The sequence below is a fragment of the Pituophis catenifer genome, unplaced genomic scaffold (genome assembly GCF_029215685.1).
Source record: "Pituophis catenifer annectens isolate HBS135680 unplaced genomic scaffold, rPitCat1.0.hap2 SCAF_1, whole genome shotgun sequence".
Lineage (NCBI taxonomy): Eukaryota > Metazoa > Chordata > Lepidosauria > Squamata > Colubridae > Pituophis > Pituophis catenifer.
The window spans coordinates 112,261,325-112,282,220 of NW_027256881.1; the positions used below are offsets into that span (position 1 = coordinate 112,261,325).

At 35.3% G+C, this 20,896-nt stretch overlaps 1 protein-coding gene across 2 annotated transcripts in view; it reads right to left on the reverse strand.

The window, feature by feature from the left end:
- The window catches only part of ZNF292 (zinc finger protein 292), a 33,473-nt gene extending 12,836 nt beyond the window's left edge, over nucleotides 1–20,637 (reverse strand). Inside the window, exons 1-5 of one of the 2 annotated variants that reach the window (XM_070932862.1) lie at nucleotides 20,446–20,637; nucleotides 11,849–12,003; nucleotides 11,640–11,718; nucleotides 10,929–11,064; nucleotides 1,483–1,685 (exon numbers count right to left, since the gene is read on the reverse strand). In XM_070932862.1, the coding sequence (XP_070788963.1) occupies nucleotides 1,483–1,685; nucleotides 10,929–11,064; nucleotides 11,640–11,718; nucleotides 11,849–12,003; nucleotides 20,446–20,616 (744 nt within the window). In that variant the 5' untranslated portion in view covers nucleotides 20,617–20,637. Of the gene's footprint in view, nucleotides 1–769; nucleotides 812–1,482; nucleotides 1,686–10,928; nucleotides 11,065–11,639; nucleotides 11,719–11,848; nucleotides 12,004–20,445 lie in introns of those variants that run through there. The other variant, XM_070932863.1, reaches the window with a different exon arrangement.
- Between the last annotated feature and the right edge of the window lie 259 nt (nucleotides 20,638–20,896).

Below are 20,896 nucleotides of genomic sequence, written 5' to 3' on the forward strand. Positions count from 1 at the left end.
AGGACAAGACAAATCATGATCAATAAAACCTTTATTTTCAAATGAACAACAGTTTGATAACATTTCAAAATGCTGGAAACTTTCAAAAACAAATGGGTTGGATCTTAACAATTAAAATTAAATGCTAATTGAATTATCTTCCTATTATTAATTCTCCTTTTCTTCCACATTAATATTGTTCATTTCTAATAACCTTAGAATGTTTTGAGGTAACTGTCAAGCCTTTCAAATTGCACATGAAACCTTGATGTTTCAGATCATGTGCCTATGTTTGAAGTAAAACTAGAGTTATTTTTCAAAAATAAAACAAATTCTTATATATTAAATCTACTTCCCAAACTGTGATTCTATGCATATTGTGAAAGAAAGAAAAAAAAAAGAAAGAAAATATGCCTTCCATTCAGTCTTGACTCCTAGTGACCACCTGGAGTATTCCCTACAGTTTTCTTAGCAAGTTATTTTGCAACTGGTTTGCTAATGCCTGCTTCCTAGGGTTGAGAAAGGGTGATTGGCCCTAGGTCACCTAGCTGGCTTTGCACCTAAGGTTATCACTATAACTCACAGTCTCCCACTTACTAGACTTCCCACCTAGTGCAATAACTACCTCAATTACTTCATCTCAAGTACTGCTGCAGAAAACCATACCCAGAATTATCATTTATTATTTCAATATTTTAAAAAATCAGTAGTCTTTGACTTATGACTGTTTGCTTAACAATGATTCAAAGTTATGACAGCCTTGGCTAAGTGACTTATGACTTGTACTCACACTTACAACTATTGCACATTCCGATGGTCATTTGCAATTTGGCCTCTTGGCATTTGGCTCACATTTAAAGCTGGTTACAGTATCCTGTGGTTAAATGATCACAATTTGCAATCTATTTTGCCAATTTCCACAAAAAAAACCCCACCCATTGGGAAAATTGGATTTAATAATCACATGATTTGCTTATTGACTGCAGTAAAAATTGTTGTAAAACTGGGTCCAACTCAATTTGTAACTCCAATGACTTACGACGGAAATTCCAGTCACAACTTTAGTAAAAGCACATTTGGAAAAGCTGGATATACTTAACTGATTTGTTTCAGTGGTTCCCTTAATGACCACCATGTATATTGTTGCACAACTGGGTAGAACTGCAATGACTTATGACAGAAATTATGATTCCAATTGCGGTAACAAGTTGAGGACTAACAGTAAGGAAACACTGTTGCTAATCAATTGCAAAAGAAATGCAAGAAATTGGAAGACTAATTCCTGCAAACCACAATTTTGTCTTATATAGGTAGCCCTTGTTTAGCAACCACAATTGGAGCTGGCAACTTGGTCATTAAGCAAAAACGGTCACTAAGTGAAACAGTGACTATATTTATGACCTAAATTCAGCTTATTTCATAATTTTTAGATTATGGTTTCCAATACTTTTCCCTCTAGAGAAAGGAATTTTGTTTTGAGAAACAGACATAAAATGTACTCACCTCTTGCATTAGTTTTTCATTTGGTGATCCAGAACAAAGACAAACTAGATAGGTTTGCTTAAAATTGCCTTTGCTGCTGATTTCTGGATGGTCTGAGCATAGTTTTGCTAATGCAGTTGCTTGAGATAATTGCTTTGTTTTCACCAAATGCTTAATACGCATATCCAACAGCACAGGGCCTTCAAAGGCTAAAAATTTATTCACTGAAAGACAGACCATTGCAGGCAATATTATTTCCCCATATAATTATCAAATCTGCATAACCCTGTTAATATGCAAGACAAATATAAATATTATTAGAAAAACTAATTATAGAAAGATCAATAAACCAAATGCCTGGGCAAGATACAGTCAATTTGTTCTAACAATAAAGGGCAAGAATCTCAGTTCTTCAATGTCATGACCAACTTAATTGTAGAGTTATATAATATTATAGATTGAAAGCAGACCCAGGCCAGTATTTGACTCCCATGAATGATTCCTATGTCTCAGCATTGACAAAGTCAAGTGATTGGTTTTGTTCTTCCTATGCAAAACCGGTGTACACAAACAGAAAACGTGTTTGGCTTCAATCTTTAAACAAATACAATGTGTTCTATAAGTTCCCTGAACTCTAAATTGATCATGACTTGGCAGAAACAAAACCTGGGATATTTTGTTGTTCTGAGGTTTGACCGAATTTTTTTTTTTTTTTTGCAAGGATGCAGAAATGATTTCAGACCAAGTAGACCCCAATCTTTCTGGTGCTTTCCTTTCCCTCCCTTGTTTGCTGGTATTCACCTGCATTGACTGCCAGCATCCCAGTGTAACATATCTTATCAAATACTTCAATTTACCCAAGGTATCTCTTTACTTTCCCTCCCCACAGCTGTCATTGTCACCAAGATAATATTCAATCCTGAATCCACATCCCCTCACAATGAGACAACCACATTTCAAATAATATCCAAACACATAGGCTTTGGACACTAACCAACTGCAAAAAATTACTTTTAAATTGTTTTCAGTATGTATTCAACCCTCGCTGAGGAGACATTATAATCACTGTAGTTTACGAAAAACCTGAGCTACCATGATTTTGTGCAGAAATTAGTGAATGAATGGGCCAGTTTAAGACTGTTTCTCTTTAAGCTGTTGATATCATAAATCACTAATTAATTTATGTGTAAAAAGTGATAGAAATTGGGTCTTCCGGGGAAGAATAAACGAGAAACTGAAGAAACCAGATGGTTTATTCATAGTTATGACTCATCTATAAATATAAAACTACTGATAGGAACAAAACTATACTGCCAAGAATAATTTTAATTAATAATAAACTCAATTGCATCACAGACTTCCCCCCAGCCTGGCTGGATTAAGATGTCGTATAATATGAAAACTGATACTCCAACAGGTAAACCCATTGCTTTAATTACTTTAGCAAGGTGATGAAATTAGATAAATGGGATAGATACTAGTGTCATTCAGCTAAACGGATATTGAACTTTCTCTTCTGTAATGAACTACTACCCTGCACCCAAATGTGTTGCAAAAGATGGAGAAAATGGGGGTGAAAGGGTTGCTGATAAAGTGTGTTAGCAAACTCTAGATTTAGTCCTTATCCAACTTGATATTACAGATGGAACATAATCCATTATTATTTATTAGAAGAAGAAAAGACAATCATGATATAGTTAATAAATATAATGATAAACTGATAAAAACATGATTTGCAAAGATTCTTACAAGAAAAAAAATACCTATAATTCTTTTAATAATTCAGATTAAGATGGATGGCTTTATTATTTATTTAAGTAATAAGATAAATATTTTTAAACATTAGAAATAGTCACTGTACACTAATGTAAAGCAAATGACAAAAATATTTAATAGAAGAAATGAAAATGTTTTATGTGAACATTAGAAAGATTAAAATGTACATACAATTTGACTGTTAACACAAAATGATAACAAAGGTTCAAAACCATCATTACTTAGCTCTGTGGTTCAAAGTAATATAGATTTAGTGTCAAAAAAGGTAGCCTCTTAGGCTCTAGTTATGAACTCTAGCCATAAAAATATTTCTTAATCAATTGTTAAAATGTTATATTACATAACATTTTTTATGTAATACAAAATTTCTATACTAAGAGTACAATAAATTTAAGAAAAACATTCCAGCAAAAGGCAGTCATTACTAAAATGATTAGCAATACTCATCTTAAAACTATACTCAAGCAGTTGAGTTATATTCTTGTGTTATCAAAACAAAATAACTGGAGAAACAAATAAGATTTTGATAATACGTAGCAGATAATAAATATCATAGTGAAAGTACTCTAGTTATTAATTTATTTTAAAAAACCTTTCCTTTGATGTCATAATCAATTGAATGTAGAAAATGACTCCCAATCATCATCTTAAAATTGAGACAAATTGTCTACAAAAATTTGGTCCCAGGCTTTTTTAGACTTTCAACATGAGAATTACAACAAAAGCAAACAGGAAGCCAAGTACATTATCAAAATGAATGTTGTAAGACTCCAGTTGGTGTCCTGATTACAATCTTGGTTACTTCATTCTGCACTAACTAAAGCTTCCCAGTTTTCTTTAAAGGCTGCCCTGTGTATGATAGCTCTGGAGGAATATAACTTTATTTGGGCTTATAAACTTCTGAAAAGTGAAAATATATTTGACGATGATGGATAAATCAGATCCATTAAGAAACACAAATAAGTACTCAATATTTTTGATTAAAATGTTTTTATTCAGTACCCTATAGAATTCACTATAAGAAAAAAACTTGTTTTACAAAGGAAGAATTTTTGTGTGCAAGATTTAGTCCCCCAAATAGTTTATCAACTGTTATAAAATGGGAAATAGCAATAGCATTTAGACTTCTATACCGCTTCAGTGCTTTACAGCACTCTCTTAGTGGTTTACAGAGTCAGCATATTGCCCCCAACAATCTGGGTCCTCATTTTATCCACCTTGGAAGGCTGAGACAACCTTGAGCCGCTCAGAATTGAACTCCTGGCATTGAGCAGTGAGTTAGCTCTACAGTACTGCATTCTAACCACTGTACCACAACTGCTCTATACACACACAGAGGGAGAAATTGAATAAATAAATGGAAATTATACAGTTGCAAGAAAAAGTATGTGAACCCCTTGGGATTACGTGGAGTTTTGCATGAATTGGTCATAAAATGTGCTCTGAACTTCATCTAAGTCACAACAATAGAAAAACACTGTCTGCTTAAAATAATACTACACAAACATTAGATGTTGCCATGGTTTAATTGAACATAACATGTAAACATTCACAGTGCAGGGAGGAAAAAGTATGTGAGTCCCTAGCCTAATGACTTCTCCAAGAGCTAATTGGAGCCAGGAGTGAGCCAACCTTGACTCCAATCAGTGTGATGATATTGGATGTGTTGCTGACAGCTGTCCTGCCCTTTAAAAATACACACACATTTTGGGTTTACTGGTTTCAAGAAGCACTGTCTGATGTGAACCATGCCTCACAGAAAAGAGCTCTCAGAAGACCTACGATCAAGAATTGTTGACTTGCATGAAGCTGGAAAGGGTTACAAAAGTATCTCCAAAAGCCTTGATGTTCATGTGTCCACGGTTAAGACAGACTGTCTACAAATGGAGAAAGTTTAGCACTGTTGCTACTCTCCCTAGGTGTGGTCATCCTGTAAAAATGATTGCAAGAGCACAGCACAGAATGCTTCATGAGGTAAAGAAGAATCCTAGAGTGTCAGCTAAAGACCTACAGAAATCTCTGGCACATGGTAACATTTTTGTTGACACATCTACAATAAGGAAAACATTAAACAAGAATGGAGTATCATGGGAGGACACCATGGAGGAAGCCATTGCTGTCCAAAAAAAATATTGCAGCACGTTTGAAGTTTGCAAAAGAGCACCTGGATGTTCCACAGCACTACTGGCAAAATATACTGTGGACAGATGAAACCAAAATTGAGTTGTTTGGGAAGAACACACAACACTATGTGTGGAGAAAAAAAGGCACAGCACACCAACATCAAAACCTCATCCCCACTGTAAAACATGGTGGAGGGAGCATCATGGTTTGGGGCTGCTTTGCTGCCTCAGGGCCTGGACAGATTGTTGTCATTGTTGGGAAAATGAATTTGAGAGTTTATCAAGACATTTTGCAGGAAAACGTACGGCCATCTGTCCGCCAACTGAAGCTCCGCAGAGGATGGGTGATGCAACAGGACAATGACCCAAAGCATACAAGTAATTCAACAAAAAAATGGCTTCAACAGCACAGAATACGCCTTCTGGAGTGGCCCAGTCAGAGTCCTGACCTCAACCCGATTGAAATACTGTGGCATGACCTTAAGAGAGCGATTCACACCAGACATTCCAAGAATATTGCTACATTGAAACAGTTTTGTGAAGAGGAGTGGTCCAAAATTACTCCAGATCATTGTGCAGATCTGATCTGCAACTACAGGAAATGTTTGGTTGAGATTATTGCTGCCAAAGGAGGGTCAACCAGTTATTAAGTCCAAAGGTTCACATACTTTTTCTTCCCTGCACTGTGAATGTTTACATGCTATGTTCAATTAAACCATGGCAACATCTAATGTTTGTGTAGTATTATTTTAAGCAGACTGTGTTTTTCTATTGTTGTGACTTAGATGAAGTTCAGAGCACATTTTATGACCAATTCATGCAAAACTCCACGTAATCCCAAGGGGTTCACATACTTTTTCTTGCAACTATAAGTCAGAAATATTATCATAAACATCATACTCTATTTGATGCACATAACTCAAAAATAGCTGAGCCAAAAATAAATATTCATTATATCTTTAAACTTACAACTTGAAATATTTAAATTAGCTTACTAAAAAAAGATAACACTAAACTATGTCTCCATATCAGAAAGCTGAATGCATTAAAAAAAACTTTCTGAAATGTATGTAACTATATTTCAAATTAAAAAACAGGAATGCCTATTTTAGATTTTTTATTAGAAATAAATGTATCTTTCAAATCTGGAAACATTAATTAGAAATGGTTGGTTTAGTATAATGTTTCTTAAAGTGTGTTGGACCACAGTTTGGTTTACAAAATCAAAATTATTTGCCAGCCAATGCTGAAAAATAATACAATATTAAAATTCCATCAAACAATTGTGAGAAGTGGTAGCAGCAATGAATACATCAATTTTAATTGTTAATACATAAATATGAATAAATATAATCCATACAAACAAAATCTCCTTTGGGGTTTTTTATAAATTTTAAAAGTGGGAAGAAGTGCTAAGAAAAAGTATAAAAGTTTTGTTAAACAAAATGCTAAATTTGCTTAACATTTATTGTTTAACATTCATAGTTTTTCTATCTTCAAATGATCTGGTAATATATTAAATTTGCTATTTTTTAGCCTTGTTCTTCCACCCACAGGAACTAATAATCCTTTAAACCACAATGTTTATCATTTCAGGTTGTTTCTCTTGTGTTAACACTCTGTTATAATTGAAATAAGATACAAAAAGACCTTGAGAGTTTTAACATGTATTATTTCTAACTCATAAACGGGAACTGTAAGTCACGTCAAGGTTAAGAAATATGTAGAAGTTTTAATGTCAAGGTTTAATTTATTTTTCATTTCCCAAATATGTGACAATATTTAATCTCATGGAATTTTAACTGGTACCCAAGGAATACCTACATTTTTATTTATTTACTTCTATCTCACCTTTATTTTTACAAATATCTCATGTAGTGAACATATCCAACACACTTTCTTCCTATTTTCCCTACAACAACCCTGTGAGGTGAGTTGGACTGAGAGTGTGAGTGACTGGCCCAAGTTCATTAAGCCGGCATTCATGGCTAATGCAGGACTAGAACTCATTGTCACCCGCTTTATAGCCTGATGCCTAAACCACTAGACCAATCTTTAAATGGATGTAATTTTTACAATTGTATTACAAAAGGAATTCTTTTAAAACACCACAATATTTAGACAAACCATAATAGTTTGTTATATAGCTTGTGAACAGTGCTATGGACAAGCATAATTAAAGGCATTAGGACTGTGTAAAGCATTTAAGGGGATGCTATCTCGCCTAATGACCATGGGATTCAAAGGCAACTGGAACTGCAGGGATTTACTTTTTGACTGCATCACTTAGTGACAGAAATTCTAGTCTCAACTGCCATCTTAAATCAAGGGCTACCTATAATGCAAAGGTAGGAGCAGTAGCTGTTTTCAAGTTCCTACAGTGCTTGTTTAATTTTTTAAGTTCTGCTACTATTCGGAAGGATTAGCTGTAATTTTAAAAGAGGAACGTTTAAAAAACAATAGCTTGTTTACCTATCTTATTCTACAGTAGTTCTACCGGATTTTTTTTTATTCTGTAACTTTTTAAAATCTGTTTTAACATTAAGGTATTGACTTGAACTACAAAAACTAAGTATCAAAAAAAGAACATTATATAAATGCTGGACAGCTCCCCTGGATTAAATTCAGGAGGAGTTCCCATTTTTAACTGACAGTGAAAAGGAGCCTATTATCTGGCTAAAGAAAAGCCTTTTGCACTTAATGTATTTTACAAGTTAAATCTCTTCCTCTGTACAGTAATCATTGGAAATTATTAAATGCAGGCGAGTTTATGTTCAGGTCCATCAAATTTCAGTTTTCACAAGGACATGTTCCTAGTTGGGAGCAACTAGAACTTGAGCAATATTTTAATTGGAATGCAAAATATTTCTCCCATTCTTGAAAGGCATTTACAAGAGTTGTTAAAAAACTGTTGATACTCCCATAAGTAAAATATTTAATTTCATACAGGTAAAACAACAACTATCCCTATCTGCAAAGTAGATTTAGGCCTCTTCCCACCAGGGTGGATAAAAATCAATGATTTTTTAAAAAAAATCAAAAAAATCAGATTTTTTTGATTTAAATCGGATTTTTTTGATTTTTATCGAATTTATTTTAATAAAAAACTTTTGGGGTAAAAATCTATCGTAAGATAGTTTTCTATTTAAGATACATAAATAATTTAGTTTATTCAGCATGAAATGGAGCTTAGTTATGTAGCATGAGGCTGTATATTCTGCAACACTGGGACTATCGGTGAGTCAACAGTAGGTCAAAGGAGTAGCAGAGATGACAGTTGCTCTTTAAAAATTATGATTTAAATCGAGTTGATTTAAATCAAGCCTTTTTACTAGTGATTTAAATCATGATTTAAATTGTGATTTAAATCAACTCGATTTAAATCAAATCCACCCTGCTTCCCACAAAAAAAAAAAAAATCGTCATCATAAGCATTATGATAAGATTTTTCTTTAAAAATTTGATCATAAATAAAATTACATAATGAAAGGTACAAACATGATATGACTGAACTTGCTACCTAATTTGCAGAAATTAGTATCTGGCTAAGAAGCCCAGACATACAGTAAAGCCCATACTGAATTCACCATCTGAATTGAGTAATTTCTACTTCCATGCATTAGTATTTTTGTCTTCTTTTACACACTGTATAGTACATTTTTTCATAAAAGCAGAAAAAAGAAATAATAAAATTCAAAAAGAAAAAAAACACCACAATCAGGCAACAAGCTCCAAATTAAAAAATACTGGTATCTTCTACCTTCAATCAATAAAATTACAAAAATGAGTTTCTCTTCACATAATGAAACCTTTATTTAATTTTTTTTGTCTCCATAAACTCTCCAGAACTTGAGAATTATGAAGAAATCAATTACCCACTGATGCCATTCCACCAGTGAATCAACTCAATAAATCTAAGAACTTCCAACCATACTGTTCCAGCTTTAATAAGATTATTCTAAAATAATGATTATTTCACTATGAATAAACAGATTATTTATTAAAAATATTAATTTCACTATAGTATACACTTATTTACAAATTAGAAATAAACCTACAGTACAAAGAAGCCCCAGTTTCCCAATGAAACAACTTAGCTTTTTAGGAAGTAAATTTTAGCAGATTTTAGGCCATTTACCATTCAAATAAAAGTATTCAATATTACCTTCAGAAAATATCTATACTCCTTCTTTGCCTTCTTCAGTTTGGATAGTGGTGATCCAACTTGCATCTACAGGTAGTCCTTGTCCATTCATTCAGTGACCGTTTGAAGTTATGATGGCACCGAACAAAGGGACTTATGACTGGTCTCCAACGTTACAGCAATGCAGCACCCTGGGGCCCTATTATCAAATTTTGGATGCTTGGAAGCCTGCATGCACTTATGATTTTACATGCTCTTCAATTTGACCCACCCACCTATCTTCCCCCATCTATGTCTCTTTTATTTTTATTTTATTTATTAAATTTGTTTGCCACCTCTCATCACAAGCTGAGTTTTGGTTCCTTGCTCTCTGCAGCCTGAGAGAAACTTGAAGCGGAGGTCAGTACAGCAGGGCAGGAGAAATGTGAGGTCCTGGTTTAACAATGATGTAGTCCTGACCTAACATACACAACCAGGACTACCAGAACTGCTGTCACTAAGGGTAGTCACATGATGTTTTGCCTAATGACTGCTAGGCAATCTAGACCCAATTGGGCTTATTTTATCGTTTATTGATTGATTGATATGTTACCCATCTCACCTGGAAGTGACTTTAAGCAGTGCAATCATTAAAACAATAGTGAAATTAAATTGGTCAAAACTGATAAAAATGGAGAGGAAGGGAGCAAGAATGTTAAGTGTGGACTACCTGTAACCTCCCTCTGTTTAACTGGTAAAGTATTCATAAAATAATAATAAAAAAGAATGTTTCTCTTATTTCAGGAATAACTGAAATATGCATAATACCTAAGTGCTTGGCTTAATAACAAACGTCGTAAATTTCACATCATGCATATTAAAAGCAACTTCATAAAAATTACTATGGAAGTTTCATCCGACCAATCTATGGGGCGGGGAGGCATTTACGAACAGATTAGGAATTCCAGGTGAAGGGGAAGAACCTCTAATTATATGAACACTCAATCTTCATATGTGAACAACTATGCAGCCAAGATATATTGGACTTATAGTACTGTAATAATAATGGAGGTGCTGGCTCCGTTCACATTATAATTCCAAAATAATTTATTATAAGAGTAGTTCTGGATAGGGTACTCTTTCTTATAAATATTCTTCAGTGTGATTTTAGGAAAGAATTAAAAAAAAAACCTTTCATCTGTTTTTTTCTTTTGGTATACTATATACGAGTCTTTATATACAATTGCAGCGTATCATCATATATGAAGATATCTGCAAGCTAACACAAGGAAAATAACTAGTTTGAGTTGATGAATGAAATAGTTAAAGAGATACAGTATCTTCAAAATATTTGTGATATAAAAATATTAAAAGAGCAGTATCCTTAAAATATTTTTTTGCCGAAAGAGCAGTAATTAATTTCCCCCCACAAATTATCATCTTACCCTTATCCCAATCCAGCAGCTCTTGGGAAAGAATGTTGCGAAGAACTGGATTCTTCCATGTTCCATCCTCTTGGGCAAGAACAGATAAAATATGTAATTGATGGTTGCCATTTTGCATTAATTTTGTATGTGCCATCTGGAAAAAGAAGAGAATTTGTTATAACAAGTGACAGAAAATTATACTTGCTCCAGCATTTTTATCCTCAAAATCACAACACCTTCACTAATTGCCATGCTTAAAAACATAATGCAAACCTACAATTTTTTGCATGTTGACTTAAATCCAATGAAAACATGTAAATAAAATTATGGAATTATCTAGTGATCTTGATATAAGAATATTATAACATTTATTTGTTTATTTAATTTGCTGCCTTTATTATAATTATACAATATAAATATTGCCCTTGTCTAACATTCTATTCTTGTTTTGAATATAGAAGATTCTAATTAGAATTACAAGTAAAGGCGGTATGGAATTCTAAAATGTTAAGCAAAGTGCTAAACTACAATTAATGACAGGTTATTAAACCAAGCCACAGCTTCCTTATTTTACATTTAAATCATTTTAAGTAAACAATGATAATCATAATGATTTTTTAACAATTAAAACCAATAATCTTACAGGTTAATAGTTTTATTGCAATAGCACACTTGAACTTTTATTTTATGGAACTGATGTATACACTAGCTATGAAATAAGATACCCACTTGAATAAATGACTGAAACTCTTTCCACCGATTTTCAGGCAGTTCAAGAGGCAAGCATAGCAAAAGTTCAGCATAGCTTCTGAAAAAGCAAATGGAACAATGTAAAGGTCAGCATTAAGTGCTCAGAAAAGAGTTCTATTACTTTTTAAATTTAACAAATGTTAGCTTTAAAACAAATTAGAAAACAAAATTATATATAATTTACTTACAGAGCTAAGCGTTCAAGCACAAAGGCTACATTTTCACACTCAGAGGTAAGGTAAGGTCTTGCTTTTATATATCCATGGATTGCCTGTGTGTATACCTCCAACAAAGGCAAGGGATCCTCAGATGTCTTCCACTTTTCTGCATATTCAAGAAGGGTCTGTTTATAAAATAGAAATTTGAGTCATCATAAAAGCATAATTATAATTTGGAGAAATGGCATTTAGCATATCAGCTATTGTTTTCTGAACATACTATCTACATTCTTAGAACTAATGCCCCGATAGACAAGATTTTATTCCTTGAAATGTTCGATTTCCAGGTATGTGGAAACAGAACATTTAGAACCTGACCCATAGAATCAAGTATTGCAGTACCGTATAGTACAGACCTATAAAAAACTGTATCCCTCAATGGTTAGTTATTGCAATAGCTCCAATCAGACAATAATCATGTTACTAGCTTTTGGACACTGATTAGGCTATATATGATATCTAATTATTTCTAATTATGCTCAATATTAAGATACTGAAGGAGTGGATGCAAGAAAAAATGTCAAAACACATAAGAAATTTTCAGCTTTATAAAGGGTCATGTTTTAACAGCAATGATGATGAAAATTATTTTAAAATGGCAGTATAGTGGCACTTGATTGAAATATGCAATAAAGAGTGCAGATTATATTATATACTATTATATATAATGTAATAAGGAAGAGCGTTTCAATATATGACAAGAGCACAAAATGATAAAATAATTTTTTTTAAAGAAACAATCTACTTTGACAATGTATTCAATTACGTTTATTACACTTTCTTTAAGGGTTAGCACCTGCAGTTGAATAAGCTGTGCAGGGCAACGCAAGGACAATTCAATCTGCCTCAAGATAGGGTTCTTAAATTTGAAATGAGGCGAAATGTATGAAATGTATGAAATGTATGAATGTGGAGGGAACTGAAATTGTTCTATTCAAATTCTGGGGCATGAATGTGAAAAAAACAGAAATCCTGTCTCCTGTTATCTATCATGAAAAAGATTGTACTTGAAAAAAATCCAGAATAGGACGAAATTAGCTTTAGAGTATTGCAAGTTCTGTTATTTTATAAAAGATTTTTTCCGTAACACATCTTCACAATCTGATTCTTAAAGCCTACTCCTCTTTTCCTTTTCATCAAAACAGGGCAGATGGATTGCTGTTAAGAGGTGATGACTATCATATTTCAAACTATTGAATACTTGATACTTTGAATTATGATATTACAAAACATAATGTAGTGAAAGTTGAGGCAAAATGGATCCTATTATAAAGGGTATCTGCAACAAATTTCAGGCACATTGATAAATTTCTGTGCAAAAGGAAGAGATGATTAGCAACCCATTGCTGACTATAATTGACCCAGCTGTTGAGAGTTGAGGACAGGGAAAAGTGTAATAAAAACCCATTAATTATCTTTTCCTTAAAAATATAATCTTTACAATAGGCAGGTAGGTAAAACAAACGTTTCTTTTTCCCCATGTATGGGAAAAAGTAAACAGTAATGGAAAAAAGTAGCTAAAATAGGATTCGTTCTCAGGTTTTCATTTCTCTTCCAATCCCAGGATGCTGTGACTAGATAAAAACTGTCAGTCAGAACACAAAGGTTCACACTGATTAAGATCTCATCAGACCATACACTGTGTATACAATTATTAGAAAAGTTGTATTTTGGAGGATTAATTTTATTATTGAACAACTACAGTGCTCTCAATCAATCCTAAATGTTAATAAACCTCAAACCTGAGTATTTAAGAAAGTAAAAGTGAGGTTTTGGCTTTCTTAGGAGAATATCTATGTGTGCACAATTATTGGGCAACTATTAGTGTGCAGAACTATAATGTAACTAAGTGAAAAATGACAATTTGTCCATCTCACTCGTTTATTTGCATCTGTGAAAATGAAAATAATAAACAACTCAAAATGTACAAATAAACATTTCTGACATTTCAAAATCAGTATCAATATAGCCACCCTTTTCAATAATATTCATAAGCCTTCCATTCATGAAGTCTGTCAGTTTCTTGATCTGTTGACGACCAACTTTTTGTGCAGCAGCAACCACAGCCTCCCAGACACTGTTCAGAGAGGTGTACTGTTTTCCTTCAACATAAATCTCCCATTTAAGAAGGGCCCACAAATTCTCAATAGGGTTTCGGTCAGGTGAGGAAGGGGGCCATGCCATTATTCTGTCATCTTTAAGGCCTTTACTGGCTAGCCACCCAGTGGAGTACTTTGATGCATGCGATGGAGCATTGTCCTGCATAAAAATCATGGTCTTCTTGAACGATGCAGACTTTTTCCTGTACCACTGCTTTAAGGAAGTGTCTTCTAAAAACTAGCAGTAGGTTTGGGAGTTGATTTTGAGTCCATCTTCAACCCAAAAGGATCCAATTATCTAATTTTTAATAATACCAGCCCATACCAGTACCCCACTGCCACCTTGCTGGCGTCCGAGTTGGTGGAGCTCTGTGCCATTACTGATCCAGCCATGGGCCCATCCATCTGGTCCGTCAAGAGTCACTCTCATCTCATCAGTCCATAAAACCTTTGAAAAAACTGTCTTCAGGTATTTCTTGACCCAGTCTTCCCACTTTTGTTCAGTGGTGGACGGGTTTCAGCCTTGCTTGCCTTGGCCATGTCTCTGAACACTGGACAACTTGTACTTCTGGGTACTCCAGGTAGGTTTGCAGTTCTGGAATATGATAGCACTGGAGGATAATGGGTTCCTGGTAGCTTCATGTTTGATTCTTCTCAAATCTTTAGCAGTTAATGTGCATCTTTTTTCTCAACACATTTCTTGCAGTCCCGTTGACTATTTGCAACAAAACTTTTGATGATTCTGTGATCATGGCCCAATATCTTAGCAATTTCAAGAGTGCTGCATCCCTCTGAAAGACTTTTTTTTACAATTGTTGACTTTTCAGAGTCAGTTAAATTTCTTTTTTGGCCCATTTTGCCTGAGGAAAAGAAGCTGCCTAATAATTATTCTCACCTTGTTAATCTCCTTAGTTGACACCCTCCCTCATTACACAAATACGCATCACCTGATAGGCTGATAGTAGATATAGTGCTTATATCCACCAAGCATTCAGGTTTATACAGCTTGGAGGTGGAAATATGCATAAAAATGATATGGTCAAAATACTCACTTGCCTACTAATTGTGCACACAGTCTATTTGGAAATAATAATACTCAACAGATAACTGGTACATATAATAGTACACACTGCCAAAAACTAGCTAGAATGTCAGACTAAGGCTACTGAAATCCAGGGCCATTTGCCTAGGTCACAAACCTCATTAGTTGCCTTTGAGCTTCTGCATAATTTACCTCATATGATTGTTTCCAGGATTTAAAAAATGATAGAGAGAATAACATGCAGTTCCCTAAGCTCCTTGGAAAAAAGGCAGAATAAAGGTGTCATATATAGCATAGCCTCAATTTAAAAGAGCTGAGATGGGGAGAGAGAAAAGACAGCACAACTATGAGGCCTTGAAAGTTTAAACCATCTTCCAAACTGAATGCATCACCAATATGATTCCTATCTCTGTATCTGAGGTGTGGCTCAAGTTTGGAAACCTAGTAATCAGCCTAAAATATGGTTTACAATTGCTGCTCTTTTAGCATCCTCTTAAATTTTTAAAATTGGATAAAATCTTCTATTCTCATAAAATTGGTAAGAATTCAAGATATTGACATCTTAGAGCAGGGCTGTCAAACTCACGGCCGTGGGCTAGATGCGTCACATGCTGACCCCGCCCCTGCCCGGTTTAGCGAAAGGGAAAAAAATCCCGCTAAATCACGTGATGCTGCTGTGAGGACGCGAGTTTGACACCCTTCTTAGAGCTTTTATTCTCCTTTTGATTTTGAGCCTATAAATAAAGCTTAAGGGTATTATTAGGATCAGAACTGTTTTCTGACCCCTGTATAATATAAGCACACTACAGAATTTTATTTGACAACCTAAAGAATAGAAGAAAAATTCGTAGTTTATTACGGATATTAAACTTCCATATAAAACATCTCACTTATAGAGCTATTTCATTATGAACAAAGCCTAAACTAAAATTCAAGCAATCTATAAATGAATTACTATCAATTCTCAGCACAAAATATACATTGGATCAAGCAATTGAGCACTATGTTTTATATGGCTACTAATCTAGATGCAGTTCTTTTCTACACTTGATGGAGGTGGAATTATGATACCCTCACCTCTCTTCACTGCACAAGATCAGGACTCCTCTATTATACACTTAAGCTAGTTAGTCAACTGGACAGAGTATATTCAGCTCTGTGTAAAACCTCTATTTTTGCCTTTACTGCAATTAAGTCAACTTGAACAAAGGAATTTGTATGTGAATGCTACTCAAAAATTGACTAGAAAGATGGTTGAATGCCTTTCCTTTTAAAATTTATCATTGCCTAATAAATGTGTCCTCAAGGCCAGAACAAGACTAAGAAATTTTTGAGTAGGAGTTCCTCCTTGACTCTCCTATATGCAACAGGGGGGAAAATATGAACAATGTTCTTTTGTTTCAGTTACTTCTTTGTTGTCTAAAAGTGCAGTCACAGGTTATATACTGGAAGAAGCGGATTTTCCTATACCCTGCCAATTCCCCACTATTGTTATTGTTACATAGTGACAGAATGATTGTCATAATTTGAAGAAAAGCTTGTTATGTAACTTATTGGCTTCTTTCTCTCACCAATTTGTTTTTAAATTGCCTTAACCTAGCCTTAGTTTGGTTTTATACAAAATGGATTTCTGCTACATAGCAGAAAGAAAATGTTACACTTAAAAATGATAGGTTATTATGGGAATCAGTCACCTCACTCCCTTGTAATTAGGATCTCTATTTAAGTGACTTGCCTGTTTCCAGCAGTTTTCTTTTACGCAAAATGGGCTTCTGCTGGAACAGAAAGAAAAATATAGGATCAAGGGAATAGTTCTCTTTGCTGCTGAACCCTCCCCCTGGTTGAATAAGTAATTTATTTCTTATTTGTCTTAATTTGTCTTTGTGGACCAAAACCTATGAAGTGAAATACCTGGTTGCATGTTAAATTATCCCTGGCTCAACCTATCATTAACTACACTATCTTACATCCCAAGTTTAATTAAAGAAAAAAAACAAGAAAACAAGTTTGTACTGTGTTTACTCACTGATTCTTTTTAAAGCAATGCCATAAGAAGCATACAAAATTAGAGCAAAAGTATCCCGCTACAAGAGTAATTCCAACAGTAGCAACCAGACAGTATTATTAAAAATGCTGTTTGGTAAACTATTTTGGTCACTATCTTATAGATAGATGGCATAATTATCCAACCAAATTTTTTGGAGGGTATTATTAGCTGGTTATCTAAATGTAATGAAACTTTGCATTTATTTGTATATTTGATAACCTGAATTGAAATTATGCTTGTCCATTTTTTAAATTTTCTAACTTTCCTTTGAAATTAGTAATGTATTTTATATTTTGTTTATTTAATTCTGATGGTCAACATTTGCTATTAATTAGACAAATGTTCCTGATTACAGGTAGTCCTTGACTTACAACAGTTCATTTAGTAATCTTTTAAAATTACACTGGCACTGAAAAAGGTGACTTATGACCGTTTTTTCAGGGTTTTGACCTTTGCAGCAATGACCTTTGACCTTTGCAGTGTCCCAGGGTCATATGATCACCTTTTGCAACCTTCTGACAAGCAAAGTCAATGGGGAAGCCAGATTCACTTAACCACCGGGTTATGAACTAATCAACTGCAGATATTCATTTAACAACTGTGGCAAGAAAGGTCATAAACTGGGGCAAAAGTCACTTAACAATCTCACTTAACAACATAAGTTTTAGGCTCAATTGTGGTCATAAGTCAAGGACTACTTATATTTGTTTTAAAGCTTTCGACTGCATTTTATTACTATATTCTACTCGGGATTGCTATGCGCAACTACTGGTAGGCCTTATTGTAGAATGACAATACAGAAATATGATGTGACAAAAAATGATAATGTAGAAATAAATGTATAAAATGATAATTGTTACATGGCTTCAAACAAGATAGGTACTTATGCACCTGCTATTTTATGGTTACTTCATACAAGGACACCTTTTACTGGAGTATTTAGCAATATCTAACCATAGTCAAATGACAGGAGACTAAGTGATGATATTTTGACTAACATCCACATGAAATTGAAAACATTGCTTTTAATATGAAATCCCCAGCAGAAAGGAACTGTAGGTTAGGCAGAGAGACTTGAAGTTTAAAATACTATTCACTTTTATATATAAATGGCATTTTCATATATAAAAGTCATTTTCTAATGATGCTTGCATTAATGATGATAGGAAATGGTATATAAATTGATACTATGTAAAGAAGTTCAAGAAGTTTACAAAATATAATAAAAGTAGAAACATTAATATACATGCACAATAGCATACAAATGTCAACATTTAAATGATTAGGTGAAGTACACATTGCATCCATGACTCCTTCATAATCTGGACTATTAAACTGAATCCAGTGACTGAATGATTCTAAGTCTCAAACAACATAGGGTATTAAGACTAGCACCTATATAGAGGTTGAAGAAATTCCATTATTTTAGTGAACACACCCTGAAATAATTAATGTAATATACCACTGACATCTTCTCACACTCTAGGAACCAACTGATATGGCAGAGGTTCATTATTATAATCTGCTTAATACTGCATTTTTGTGAAATTGAATTTGACTCATTGACTCCTCTAGAACAGAGTTTTATAATCAAAAACATCTGATTTAGTTACATCGAATAAGCTACTAAAGAACTAAAGTTTTTCTCTCATTTTCCCAATTGTTCCAAGAAAGGTTGGAAAATACCAAGGTATTGGAAGTGGAAGTGAGCAAGTAAACTCTTATTGTATAAGCAAATACGGTATATTTGACATGTGAAGTGATCCCATATTACTATAACTGATATACAGAAATCCAGTTTGATTTTCTATTCTTGCTTTAACCCAATAGTATTGTCAACACAAATATCCAAGTTTATGCAACACAATCTGTTTCCATAACCGCTGCCCTGCAGAAAACCTGCTTATGTAGTATGTGAATTACAAAATATATAACATATATCAATTATCAATTCAAATAAAGATACAACTGTTCATGTTGAAATCCTGAATTTTGTTTTCCAGATTAAAGAAATAATGCTACAAGTTTATCAATATAAAAATCATTGCTTCAAAAAGGCAATGAGTTTTTCCCACTTTAAGGCACCATGTACTTTTACTAAGCTCTTTTCTTTTGATAGGTCCTCAATTCTAAAGATGAGAGGTGTAATTAAAAGGATTTAACTCCTACTTTGCCAATTTAACCATGCAAAGAACTATTTTTTTATTTCTTACAGCAATATTTTAAAGGTGATGAAAAGTTATGGTATATCATAATTTCAGATGATAGGTTTAGGCCAACTTCAGCACGTCTGGAAACAGTGTCCATCTGAACAATTGATTGACTTTAAATGAAGGTAGTTCAGAAACAAGGTTAAATAAGTGACTCTAAATGTCTTTGTTTATGTAACTTAGCATGTTAGAATTCAAGTACTCTTTAACATTATTTTCATATTTTGCCTCTTGGGAGATCTCCGTGAACCCGTTTAGTACACAACGTAGTGAATTAAGTCTCCATTACAGGATAAACCATAAATATTTACTGCGGGACAGAACACAATAAGCAACTAATAAAATAACAAGCCGGTGTACCTTTAAGGCAATGTGAAGTGAAAGTGAGGCACATTCAGGCCACAATTCAAAAAGGAAATAAGGTCACTTAATTTGGAAGAACCAAGGACAGTTTGAGGCAACCCACCTCTAAACGAGCAGAGATTTCGGCTCGAAGACTGTACGGTTTTTGTTTTTATTTAATATATATAGTATTACACACACACACACACACATATATATATATTATATAGCCAGAGGGGGTAAGATACCCCCCTTCCTCAACTATGGGATATAGATGGATGCATGCTTGGGGAGCTGATGACAACGACATGAAGGGAAGGCGACCGACCCAGCTCTCTCGCCTTTTCGTTTGCAGCGCTACCAAAGCGAGGTGGAACGAAGCGGGCAAAGCAAAGCCCCCGCCGGTCTTTCTCCCCTAGCCCCTCCCCAGGAACCAGCCACCCGTCCCTCTGCCATCGCTCTCGGCCAAGGGGGCACTGCGCTCTCCACCGTCAGCAGACAAAGGCCCCTCCAGAGCCGAGGCGGCACCAACACAACAAAGGGGCCGAGTTTCGAGCTGAGCGCGAGCACCCAAGGCGGCGGTTGGGGGGGAGGAGAGCGAGAGCTGTTCCGGGCCGCCAGAAGCTCCTCTCCAGCGCAGGGGGGCGGGACACCCGCCTGGAGTCAAAGAGGTTCAATGGGTGCTGTCGGCGCTGCTCAGAAGAGCAAAGCGCGGCCCAGCTATTAACATCGCCCAGCCTCTTCCACCGCCCCCCCCCCCCACCAAAGTGGCTCCGTCCTCTTTCTCCCCCCTCCCCCTCTCAAAAGCGGCCAGGCCCCATCCTGACCTGGCACAGCTGCTGACAGTATTCGGTGGCCGCTTCCACGGCTGGCTGGCTTCCTCTTTCCCTCAGCTCCGTTTCCAGCTCCAGCAGCCTCTTGTTCAGGCTCGGCATATCCAGGAGGCCGCTCTCGCTGCCGACGCTACCGCTGTCCTGCTCGGCCTCCTCGTCCGCCATCTTCGCACCCAGCTCCGTCGCGTACGCAGCCCCCCTCCCCCCACCTCTAATTCCTCCAGAACGGCCTACCTCCCCTCCCGCAAACCCCCCCTCCCTCGTACGGGTCACGTGATTACACAATGCCACGTTCCGGGGAGGCGGTCACGTGAGGGATGAGGGAGGAGAGATCGGGAAGAGAGAGGGAGACAGTTCGCTGGCTTTTTTTTCCCTCCTGTTTCTTCTCCCCCCCCTTTGCCCCCCCTTACCAGGCGCTCCCTTTTCGCAGAGGGGCGGGGTCACA